We start from the raw sequence: 12884 nt of genomic DNA on the forward strand, positions 1-12884 counted from the left end.
AGGCAACATGAAGTGATGACCCTATTAGACAGACTTAAAGGAAGTATTCAACACAAGGAAGGTTTAAAAATAGATATTGCAGATACGTTCACTGTGAACAAAAGCTATCACAGACTGAAATAATAAATCCACTTAAATGTACCAATTTAGACATTCTTGTTCAATGCTACTGCAGAGTTTCAAATGCTGTAAAAAATTTCATCTAGTCCTTGAACTACTTAATATTAGCACTGCTCCAGAGTCCTCAGAGCTACTCAAACGCATAACAGCTGTAGGTTTGCTCTAATACAAAGTGATACTGATACACACTGCAACTGTGATACACAGGTATGGTTGCAATTATCACCAGTACATTCAGCACACAAGGTTTACAGAATTAAGCTCATGTCTAGGTTGAGAAATCTGCTGAGGTTTTGTTTGTTTGGTTGGTTGGTTTGGTTTGGTTTTGATTTAATAAAAATAAATAAATAAAAAATAAATAAAATAAAAAATAAAATGCAGTATTCAAGTAACCTGTTCAGTTTTATTAAAATCTTTTACGCTACTTTTAAGATACATTTTTAAAAGGTGCTTGAGACAATTCTGGAAATTTTACCTAATGTTCCCTGACCACCCCACACCGCTCTGCTTGATACCAGTGTCCAATTCACAATGTGCAATACCACAGCTTTGTGAAACTGCTTATGCATTCCTCAGGGTAGCAGGTGTACTAACACACAGTACCACAAGCCTATTCTGATGAAAGGCACTTGAAGCTAACGCTTGATTACTGTAAGCTGTTTTTTTTCCTCTAGAATTTAAAACTCCAAACATGAGCAACAAGATCTCTGCCAAATACAAAAGTGCTCCATACCATTAGGCTGCTCTTCATAGTATTCTGAATTTGGAAAGCAACAATAAATTACAAGGCAAATTGACAGCAGGTCTCAACAGCGTTCGTTTCAATGCTGGCAATAAATCTGCACCTTTCTGAAGCTGAGCTAATGGTGATACTCACCCTTCCATTAATTGTATCAGGTGACCTTGTCACTGGAGGCCTTTGGTCAGTTTTTTCCTCCATTTGCCATCCAATAACTGTAATGTTACCTACGCGGTCACTTTCAGCAGACCTGCAACAAACACTCTGCGTTGAAATTTTTTTGGAGGTGGACCTGTTTATCAACAAGGGAACACTTATAAAAGGCTATTAATCTTCAGACCTGATGAACATTTTAAATAGGAAGCTTTTCAATTTAATTCTACATATTCTTATAACAGGCTATTCCAATAGGAAAATGTTCTCATTCCTTAGGGATACTGTCAGACCTCCTCATTAAAGGCATCACAAAACCATGAGTGTGTTTCAATACCTTTGTTAAACCAGAAAGGGTTTGGATTTTACAATTAGCCTGTTGTAGGCAAAATAAATAAATAAATCTTAAATTGTGAACATTAACAGAGAGCAGATAATTGGATGCATACATGTGCATGTGTGCCTGTACATCCAAAATCGAATCTTTTAACTCTCAATGGGGAGCCTGCTACTTGCATGCAGCAACTGGTACAGGCTGGTTGCATATTTTGATAATACGTGGACTAGATAGAAGTAGCACACTGAAAACCCTCCAGTTAATAGAGACTTGAGTCAAAGCCACCCATTAGGATTCTGATCACATTTTTTGCTTCTGCAGTTAGATTATTTAGACTGGGAAAATCGGGGGCTTGACATTCCAGAAAGAAGAGCTGATGCTAAAGAGACAGATCCTGAAAGAAAGTGGTCTAGGGAAGAAGAAGGTAAAGATCCCCAGTGAAGGAAAGGTCACTGAGGTGAGGGTTGATCCTACTGATCAGGGAGGTGCAAGGACACAAATGCCAAGGACAGCCATGGTCCTTGGCAACTAACAGCTGAGCAGCTGCAGAGCATGAACAACTTTATACCCAACCTTCCCAGACCAGCAGCAATCTCCTTGCTGGGGATGGAAGTCAAGACCACATGAGCCTTTCACAGAGGAGGGAGGAAGTGTGTGTGTGACAGAATCCAATAAGCTAAAAGCTCTAACCTTGCTGTTTTTTAAATAAACCCCAGTACCCTCATCTAGCACAGCTGCCATTTATTCTGTCTCTCCCATGACACAGAGTATTCTTGGCAGAGATATATGTTATTATTTGAAGATAAGTTCTGAGTGGTATTTTAAGATTGTTGTTTACATTTTACAATATGCTGGGACAACCAAGACAATAATAATAACAGTAACAACAATAACAACCACCCTGGAACAGATACCACCGGAGAGACAAAAGAAAAAGCACACTAGAAGACTACAAGGAAAGGTCTAAACATCCAAGTCATGCAGTATGTTTATAAACATTGCTTAGCATCCAGCTTTTACATCTGAAGGGTAATACGACAATGAAAAGATATGCATGTACTCGCATGCTTTGCTCTAATAATCAGAATACACTTGATATCAAAACAAGCATTTAATAAAACCTACTTTCAGCTGTGTCATGAAAGAATAAATCTAATAGAATAACCACATCTATCACAGAACCATGAAATTTCAGCTATCACACTCCTCTTCTTTTTCACTCTCATCTTCCCAGTTACAATAAATTGTACTGTTTGACCCATCATCAGTGTCATACTTTTGGTGTCTTTTCTGACTCACTTCCCTCATCTGCTCCCCCTGTTAAATCGTGTATTTATTTTTCTTTACAACACATTGGACAAAAGCCCAAAATTTTACTTCTTTCTCCTCTTAGCATCAAAAGCTTTGTCCATGGCTCGGTTAGCTGTGCTAAGAAGTTCCTGAATGTTTGTCACAGTCACTGTTTCTAATGCTGATAATGCTGATTTACATACACTTTCTTCTTCAGCCTCTCTGATTATATTTTTCCCTTTCAAGAGATTTTCCCTTGCCTTCTCCAACAAGGATTCATGTCCTGCCTTCAACACATATTACTACAATGCACATTTACACTCCAAGGCTCTCTTTTCTTAATCTCACTTTGCTTTCCTCATTCTTCTCCAAGCCTCCACTTAACTTCATCCTTCACTGGATTTCATGTGTGTGATTTAACTCTCCTGATTAAAGCTATTACCTTGATGATGTGTATCAAACTCACGTTCTCTTCTTTTTCATTTCCTACTTTTTATCTGTTAATTTTCTTCTATTATCTGTTTACACCAAGGTATTCCAAACAAGTAAGGTAAGCCTCTGTTTTGATGGGTTCCAATCTCCCTACCACAAGCTCTTCACCCATCAGCATAATTAAAAAATGTTCTGTGTTGCCACTCTCCACACACACATACACAGAGGTGATAGGACAAAATGAGCAAAAATGCAATTGGACTTGACAACACTCTTTGACTTGTAGAACTAGAACCAAAGTCTAACACAGTTCACCATGTTTGATAAGGTCTTGTTCCACAAGTTTTAATTACCACGCAATATAAAATCTCCCCCTTTTTATTTTTTCTTTTCCTTGATGGTGGCCTGGAACTTAAAAACAATAAAATAAAATAAAAAGTCTTTATCCCATCTCATGGATAGCTCTCACTACATCTTAACCATGCTTCCAAGAATTAAGATGTCTGATTCCTAAATGAAGGAAAACACTACAAACCTTAGTGTTAAGTGCAACCTGTGATTCTTCTCCTGAAGAAGCTCTTTTACAGTGAACATCCCAGAACCCAACAGATACATCTGGAAAGAAGATGATTACCAGAACTGTAATTATTTACCTTTGCAACAAAAAAAGCCTTTGTCCACCGAAGTCCAAAATACAATTTCTATTCTTCCTCTAAGTCTGACCCAGACTTGGCTCCTTGTGAAGAACACACCTCTGCAGGAACTATTTGTCTTTCCCCACAGCCTCCCCATGAAGCACTCTACAGAGGAGGACAGCCCAGCTTTCCCTGAGGAAGCTGTGAGAAAACATGCACGTGGGGCCTGAATCAGCATTCTGCCCAACAGCCTGAGCACAACTGGCTGGAATGGCCCCCTGATCCAGGTAGTTTGGTGGGAGGGTTGGCACTTATATTTTTTTTCTGTAAGGCAGCAAATGTTATCCCTGAACAGAATCACTAAGGGATCAGGGCAAGTGAATTTCTGAGAGGAAAGGAAAAACATTCTTCCTCAGAAGCTTTTTTGCTGCTCTCTCTGCCTTGTGATCTTAGAGAAGAAAATAACTGTGGTTAAACTAAAGGCAATCTTGCTACAGACCAGCTTTATCTGAGAAAACTGGCAATACTCCCCACTCTGTTAAATCCATCCTGTGGCATTTGTCCCTCCTTCCCATACCCATCTTTTCTCTAGGAGGCACGTTGCTATGTCTTTGCTTTTTTCCACAGAACTTCCTACTTTTATCTCATTGCTTCTCATTTGCCTGCTCCACACTGACTGGGGAGGCAACAGAATGACGAATACTTACTGTTCCCTGAGATCTATCTTTGACATCATACACGGAGAGTTTGATTTGTGTCATTTGATTGATAAGAGAGTCTTGGAAAAAGGCAATGCTGCTTAGAAATATAGGATTACTTGTTCCCTGTAATCATAAACAAAAGAGGCAAAGAATACACAAGGTGATATTTATTAGGAGTAAATACTTCTTATGTTAGCTTCAATTTTAAGTCTAACCCAACAGTACCTCAACACTTACCTCAATAATTTCTGTCTGTGCATGCTTCGTCCAGAATGCCTGAGGAGGTGTAGTTACACTCACTGCTACAAAACTATTTGGTTTTCGGTCTAGTGATGGAGTTAGCAGCTCACTGCAAGCTTCAGGCATGTAACAGAGAAATAAATTTAGATTTACAGTCTTTCTCATATTATTGTAAGACTATAGTTTTTTTTAAAGCATATTATGTAATCTGAGCAATAAAGCCCTGAAAGCCTAGGATTCAGTCTACCACTACACCATGAAAGCAGACATCATTCACCTTTGTGCATACAGACAGTAAACATGCAATCAGATCACTCTTGCTCCAAACCGTACAACTGTCCATTAAACATGTCCTCTTCCAACACCTGCCTATCCATCCCTCCAGCACAGCTCATTAGAACAGTGCTCACACAGAGAATTTCCACTGGGAATCTCATGAGCATGGCTGTATTTGATCTGAAGTCACACTCCATTAAGCCCATTACCAAACGCTATTTTGCCATGGAGAACCAAAAGGAGTCCTTGAACGTTGATCAAGAAGCACTACTATGAGGAGAACTAGCTTGTAATTACAAAAGGACAGTAATTTATCTCTTCTAAAATGACACAGAGAGTTTAACTACTGGGAAGGGACTACAGTGAAGAGAAAACAAATCAAAAATTCCAGTGAATGACTCTGCACATCTGCTTTGCAATTCAGAGCTAAATTCTAGCTAGCTAGATACAAGTAATTACAGCATGGTCTGGCTCTGCTTTAGCTAGATGTGCAAGGTTAGTTTTGAATTTACCTGGGCTAGCAAAATGCTTACATGTACACCGTACAGCTTTGCAGTTCTGTGTATTTTTAATTTATTTGAAAATATTTAAAAATCCTTATTCAGTTCCGAGGAATTCTAATTAACATTATTATTCATAGTATTATTATACACATCTGTGCAAATTATCTAATTTTCATTTCAATCATACTGGTAAGAGCAGAAACTTCCAAACAACCAAACACTATTAGTGCAAGAAAAGCATGCTGCAGTTGAAAATGTGGACTGAATTTTAATGAGAAAAATGCATCTCACTTATTTTTCAAGTGAGGTGAGTCAATGCACAAGTTTCTTGTCCATATTTAAACATCCCAGAAATTAGGTCACTGAAGCATCTCACATTGTCACTTGATAGCAAAGACCACAGGAAAAAAGGTATGTGTGATAGTTGGTAACTCTTACAAAATATTCTGTCTGAAAATGGTGTTTCCACCAAATCTTCAGTTTGCTTGAAGACTTGAACTGTTGATATACTGAGACTGAGGACAGTTTCATAGTATCTTCACATAAACTAAATGTACATTTAAAAATAACATTCACAAATCAAACATTTTAAAGTTTATAGGACTGATGTTTTAACTACAGATTTTTAAAAACATCACAAAATCTTTTGGCTGTCTATCAAAAGCTATATGTACTTAATAGCACATACAATCAAAATTATCATAAGTCTAAACAATCCTAAAAACCACTAAACATACCTAAACTGAACTCTAATATCGGCTCATCTGGATCCTGAATATTTCCTGTAAACCAAAAAAATTAGCACAAGGTTAGCAAAGCATTGCTCTCATGTGAACCCGTCCTTGAAATGGCAGTTACAGGGGAAGAAATTAAATTTAATAGAAAATATTAACATTCTTAATTCAATGAGCTGTGAATATTTAGAATATTCATTAACTAATCTTTGGTACTTAAAATTTATTTAAAAAACCTGAGATGAACTAATTTTATAAGATATGTTAAAACAATGACTAAAATATGCAAAACTACACAAGATTGTATTGAAAATGGGAATAAAAAATGTCAAATCTCAGAGGAAAATAAAAGAATTAGAGCCACTTAGCGTCTGAGGCACTATTAGCTCCGAATTATTAAATCAGATATATCTCCTCAGTAATCAGTGAACAGGGAAAAGTTGGAAAGTACCTGTCTCTCTCACTAATCAAATAAAGACTCCAGGGATTACAGTGCTAATTTACTCACCGTAAAAGATGGGGAAGATAAATCTAAGATTCCTGAACTCTCTTGAAAAGTATATACAATGTCAAACTAGGAGGTTGCCAAGACTCTTCCTAGACAACCTTGACATGCTTTTAGTATTTTGCCCCATTGCTTTTTTTTTTTCACTGAAAATAGTAACTGCACAAAATCTACTTTAACTGCTTTTCCCTTCTCTCTTCAATTTGGGTGTTTTGCCTGCATTAAGAATGGGAATTTTTTGAACACTCCAGATAATCAGACACATCTAAATCTTCTAGGAATGGGAATAAAAAAACGGTCATGTTAGTAAAGGGCAGATTCTGAAAGGGGCAATAAAGCAATAGCTGATATGAAGGTACGTACCTGCTAGAGAGAGGCCTACCATGTCTGAGGTGACATCAATGGTGGAGGCCCGTTGCACGGTGCGGGACTTTGCACCATGGCGGGGACTGTGTTCTCTTGCTGTCATTTTTTCATGAAGAACCCTTCTTTTCTTGCTGCTTTGCTTTACTGGTGTTTGTCTTATGGAGCAGCAGAGTGCAGCAGGTTGTCTCCAAGTGCTATTCCTCTAACATTACCGTGCTAAGCCATAAAGAGAGAAAAAACATACACCAGAATTTTAGGCCACGATCAGCTGTTGCTCTTTTTAACAGCAGCAAACTTCCTGCCAAAAAATTACCTCAGGTCACTCAAATAAAGCACTCAGGGCAGATCCAAAGCACAGTAAGTCAATTTTCATGAACCGTACATCTGTAGCACTTTACTGTAAATTGTTGAAGACTGTACCACATGCAAGAAAGGCTCTTCTGTCAGAGAACGGGGGTTGAGAGACTCGTTAACAGAGCAGCTGCTCTTCCCCTTTGTCTAAGTTATTAAATCACGCTTAATGAAGTTTCCTGGTTTTCATAATCCCTAGGGAGCACAAGTAAATTTGTCAGATGGGGCCTCTGTCTGCAGAGGTAGGGCAACAGATTAGGACAAAGGGACATGGGGTTGGCAGGACGTGGAACAAAAGGGCAGGAAATGTTCTTAGTGTCAGCAAGCTGTGTCTTTCTAGGCTCTACCGCCGTGAGAAAGGGATATTGAAAACTATAAATAAAACCTTCCGGGTCGGGGTGACGTTGAAATGTTGGCATGGCGATGTAAAGAAAAAGCAAAACGGGACGACTGCTGATGTGGCATACAGCAGTGCTTGTGCTTCTCCTTCACCCAGTACTCTGTGAACACATATGAAGGGTTTTCTTCCTTTCACAATGACTATAAAGTCAAATATTATGCTAGAAAAGAAACACCGTGCCTAGAGATCATTTGATTATGTAGTTAAATTTGGTTAAATGCAGTGCGCTTGGTTTCACTGGTAAATTTGTATTTTCTTTCCATCAGCCATGTCAGCACTGCACTTGTGGAACTTTTGCATTCCTTTCACAGTGTTATGACAAAATCCATTCCTTTAGAAAGTGACATTAGGAGTAAAATCTGAAAAACTGAAAGGCAGCAATACAATGACTAATGCCCACAGCAGCCCTTTATTCATATTACAAAATATTTGAACCACACTTTTTTTCCCTCTTATGCTGAGGGACCTAACAATGGACAAGATGCATCATATTTAAATAAATCCCCTAACTTTTACTTGTGCTTTTAATAGGTGTTTTAAATCTGTCTGAAGGCCTCCCAGAAGAGTATTCAACCCGCCTAACTCAGATCTCTAAATTTAACTAGTGAGCACCTCCCTCTGGAACATTTCAAAATAATCTCTCCACAATGAATTCAAGTGTCATCTTAACTAGCTCTAGTTCACTAAACATCTAAAATGTAGATGCAAGTTAAGCACCTAAGACAACTGAATTGAGTGCAGTCCTGGCCACCTACAGAAGCTTAGGAATGGGATTTGAAATGGGGAACTCATTCTAGGGAGGAAGGAACTTGGGCCATGTCCAGCAGATGGGCCAGTCTATTGCCCCTCAGAATTAATAATTTCCTTCAGTGATTCAATTCATGACTGAACACTGTCATACTCAATACAGTACTAAATCATTAATAGGATGTCATAAACTAATTCCAAGTAGAAAAAAAAAAAAAGAAACTGTTGAGTGGAAGAAGCAGAAATTGAGAACTCTGAACATCCCATCTCCAAAAGCTTTGAGACTCTGACAGCATGCAAAATGACAGCCAAAAATTAGAGCAGGTAGTTTTCCAATTCTTGCAGAATCACAGAATAGTTGAGGTTGGAATCACAGAGGTTGGAAGGAACCTCTGGAGTTCATCTAGCCCAACCCCTTTGCTCAAAGGTCACTTAGAGCAAGTTGCTCAGGACTGTCTCCAGATGAGTTGTGGACAAGAATGGAGACTCCACAACCTCTCTGAGCAACCTGGTTGTTCCCATGTCTGATTGCTCACAGTAAAAAAGCTTTTTATCTTTTCTTTTAACATTTAAGTGGTAAAGTGGCTAGAGAACCAACAGTCTTTCTGCAATAGTATTGAATGTCCTAAGATTTGGTCAAATCAAACTTCCATCAGAACTCTTTGCCAGTTTACAAGTTCTTCCATTCTATCATTTTTCCTTCTTTCAGCAATACATTTTTCCTTGGTTTGTTCTTTATGCAAGGTGATGTTAATGGTTTGTAAGTCCATTAACCCTAAGTGCCTAATGAAACAGAACAGCTACACAATATAGTTGCAAAGATTTAGGCAGGATGCCACAAACTCTTCCTCCAAATCCTACTGTAACTACCCTATTAGACAACTAACACGTTCTCATAGCTAAAGGTCATAGAGCAGATAGGTGAAAGAGTCTACTGTTTTTTTTAGCCAGAATCTCTGTAATTGCTGATATCCTTAAAAAGAGTCAATCTTTGAAAAGTTAAAATAGGGATAGATTTTAAAAAAAACACTATTTCTAAGTAAATATCACTGAGAATACTATTCCAAGTCTAAGTCCTCAACTGTTCCTTTACACTGCAATATTAATTTATCACCTATGATAATATGATAAATTGTTAATTTACTGGCAATAGCTTACAATAATTTTACTTACAAGAGGGCTCTTTTCCTCATGTGCGGAGGGATTTTGCATGTCATAACATTGGTTAAGTCCACATCTAGAAATGAACAAAACAACCAGTATAAATAATCAATCTTTTATACATTGTAAATCAGTGCCAACAGAAAAGTATCCTTAGATTAACTGTAAATTTCACTTCTGATTACTAGATCTTGCATTAAAGTTTACTGAAAACTAAGACCAACGACGCTGGAAAATAAATAAGAGCACAATCCTCTGAGAAACCTGGACCACCACTGGTGATAGCAATAGCCAGACAGAACAGGAACACAAAGAAATACGCTTATGCTGAAAAGGACTGACTTCAGGTCAGAATTTGATGAGTGGGTGCGATGGCTGTAAGAAACATATGTTAAAATGTTTACAGAAAGGCCTGGTGCTATAAGAAAAAGGAACGCATATGATACATGTTGAGAATGAAAAGCCTTTGTAATGAAAAAATTACTATACTTGCTTTTCCATAAGTTAAGCTTCCAAGTTTATGTTGTTTGGAAGAGTTATAAGAGTTAAAACATCATGAGGAAAGATCATGCAAAGCAGTCAAAACACGGAAAATCAAAAGATCAGGACGTAGGGCTGTTTCTACATTTTGCGAAATTATGTGATGTAGGTTTCTGTGAACAGCTAGAAATACGCATACAGGAAAAGTGAATTATTTATAAATATACCACAGGTTACCTGAAGGTTTGAATTTGCTGATGGTACCATCTAATTCAAGTACACTTACATTAGCAGGATATGCCTTTTAAGACCTCTCAAGTATGGCATACAAACAAAAGAGACGAGGGAGTCGAGGCTCAGCTTCTGGATTTCATCGCCAGCCCTATCAATACCCAGGATTGCTTAAGAAAACGGGTCTGAGCTCTTATCATCACTTACGGAAAGGGTTTCATCTCGCCTAACTTAATCCGTGTAGGAGGCAAGAAGCTGATCTCACCTCATTGCCCAGGTTCTCTACGTAGTCAATGGTGAGACACAGGCACCTCCAGAAAATGATTCACCATTTCCCAGGGTAGGTGGGATGAATCACCCCATGAAGACACCTCTCTCTCTCATTTTAGAAACAATTTAGATGACTAGTTTGGGCCTGACGCTGCAGCTGGGCAAACTGAATCCCTCCCCCAGCTGTGCTAGCTCAGGCAGGGATGACTTCCTTCCCTTCACCGCATGGCCTGACCAAATAATAGCTGCTCTTAGATTAAAACCATTTCTACCATTGCCACTTTATGATCACGTTTTTGATAGAAATTGGTGGAGCTATGATTTCTTCCAAATTTAAGGTAGTACAAACACACCTGGCAGTTTCCTGAGACGGCACCTACAACAGGTATCACTCCTATCCCAAAGGGCGATGTAATTCAGTCATCATGTCCAGGCAAATCTCATCTGGAGCACAGCATGACACACCTACACACTGCCTTTGGCTGTGCCCTTACTAATACTGCAAACAGCGGATATTGATAAATCTTCAGGAGGAGCATAACAGAGAAAAGGAAAATGTGGCAGCTCATTTAGTGCTTTGATGAAAGGTCTGGGGATGAAATCCTGCTAAAAGTTTACCATCATCTCCAAGGTGGAGTGAAAAAGTAATTGTGGGTACTTAACAAACTGTTTTACTTCTCTCTGTACTGCAAGGCCCACTCTCTGGACCTTACAAATTCAGGTTGCTGCTCCTCAATAATCCATTTGTAAGATCAAAAGGACACCTCCAGCCAACTGGCCTCATCAGATAACTGTATCATTGTGGACAAAATAATGGAAAGGATGAAATACCAGACACTAAGTTATGACTACGCTTCCTTGCATGTAACAGCACCATCTCTAGCATGCTTATCAGATACATTTTTTCTTCCTTTTTACCTCCAACCACTGAAAACCTTTTAGTTCAATAAGATTTGCTCCAGGGTCTGAGGTGAAGGTCTGGACCAACTCCATCACTCAGGGCTGCAGAGGTAGCCCAAGAGTGGCACATCAGCTCAAGGTCTGCAGCTCCAGCAAAAGCCTCCTAAGACCGATACCGATTAACAGCTGTTTTTTGCAGTCTCATGTGCACTTTGCTCTTCTGTCTTTTCTAACATCACACTGAATGTCCTGAATCTGATTCAGGTCATATAACAAAAGGAAAAGTCGGAGCCATGAGCTTGATACCTGGAGTCAGATTTTTCCTTCCAGCCAAACCCATGGGAGCAACAACACAGCGGATATCGATGCTCGTAAAGATAGGATGTGTGGAATGAACCAGCTGGTGCCAAAAGCTGATACCCACCCAGTGCACATCTCAAGGTGATACTTAGCATTATGGTCCAGAGCTAATTTGGCTCTGGGGACTGAACGCACATTAAACAGTGTGCCCTCTCCAGCTTAGCTTCAGGCAAGAAGCCCAATTCATGTGCTCTGAGATATGAACAAAAAATGCAGTGACTGGGGACGATAGCAAGATTTACTTCCAAAACGGACTCCTAGATATAGGATATATTTATATTTTATATATAATATAATATTTAAATATATAAATCTTTATACATTTAAATATTTATATATTATAAATAAAATTATATGTTATATATAATTAAATATATTATAAATATAATACTTATATATAATAATATTTTATATTTATGTATTAATAAATAAAGGGTATGATATAGATGCAGCCGTACGATCAATTATGGCTTATTTATTAGTTCTACGAGCAGCCTCCCACGAGTTGCAAATGCTCCCATTGTTGCCACTGACAAATATAGACTATTTCAATGCCAACTGCAGATCCATGGGTTGATAACAGTTTCGCTCCCCTTCACTCCCTCGGTGACCCTGGACATCCATTTACCAGGCCACCTGGAAGGCAGAAGGAAGCAAGCGGCGCCAGCACCCAGGATGAACCTTTGCCTCCCACTGAAATTACCTCCCCACCAAAACATCCTCAGCAGGTGCTAGTCTGTCAGCTCCACAAAGGGGCTGTATTCCCCTCTCAGTCTGCTCCTTAAATCTAGCTTCCCCTCCGAAGATGGCTCAATGTTTCCTCCTCTCATTGACCAGAAACCCAATTACCAGGAACGGAAAACAAGCTTGCCCTGAATGGTGCCTCTTGTCCTCCTGAAGCCCTCCTGAGGACTCTGATCAAGGGGGTGACCTCAGCAGGCACAGGGAAACAT

General features: G+C 38.9%; 1 protein-coding gene across 21 annotated transcripts in view; it reads right to left on the minus strand.

The window, feature by feature from the left end:
• INPP4A (inositol polyphosphate-4-phosphatase type I A) overlaps positions 1-12884 on the minus strand; it is a 111204-nt gene that overhangs the window by 42956 nt on the left and 55364 nt on the right. For 13 of the 21 annotated variants that reach the window (XM_072030721.1, XM_072030697.1, XM_027446494.3 and 10 more), the window contains exons 2-8: positions 9703-9766; positions 7029-7247; positions 6164-6208; positions 4645-4763; positions 4414-4530; positions 3607-3686; positions 998-1151 (exon numbers count right to left, since the gene is read on the minus strand). In XM_072030721.1, coding sequence (XP_071886822.1) covers positions 998-1151; positions 3607-3686; positions 4414-4530; positions 4645-4763; positions 6164-6208; positions 7029-7134 — 621 coding nt within the window. In that variant the 5' untranslated portion in view covers positions 7135-7247; positions 9703-9766. The remainder of the gene's footprint in view (positions 1-997; positions 1152-3606; positions 3687-4413; positions 4531-4644; positions 4764-6163; positions 6209-7028; positions 7248-9702; positions 9767-12884) is intronic. The other 8 variants (XM_072030729.1, XM_027446506.3, XM_027446570.3 and 5 more) reach the window with 1 other exon arrangement.

Source organism: Anas platyrhynchos, chromosome 1, assembly GCF_047663525.1.
Source record: "Anas platyrhynchos isolate ZD024472 breed Pekin duck chromosome 1, IASCAAS_PekinDuck_T2T, whole genome shotgun sequence".
Lineage (NCBI taxonomy): Eukaryota > Metazoa > Chordata > Aves > Anseriformes > Anatidae > Anas > Anas platyrhynchos.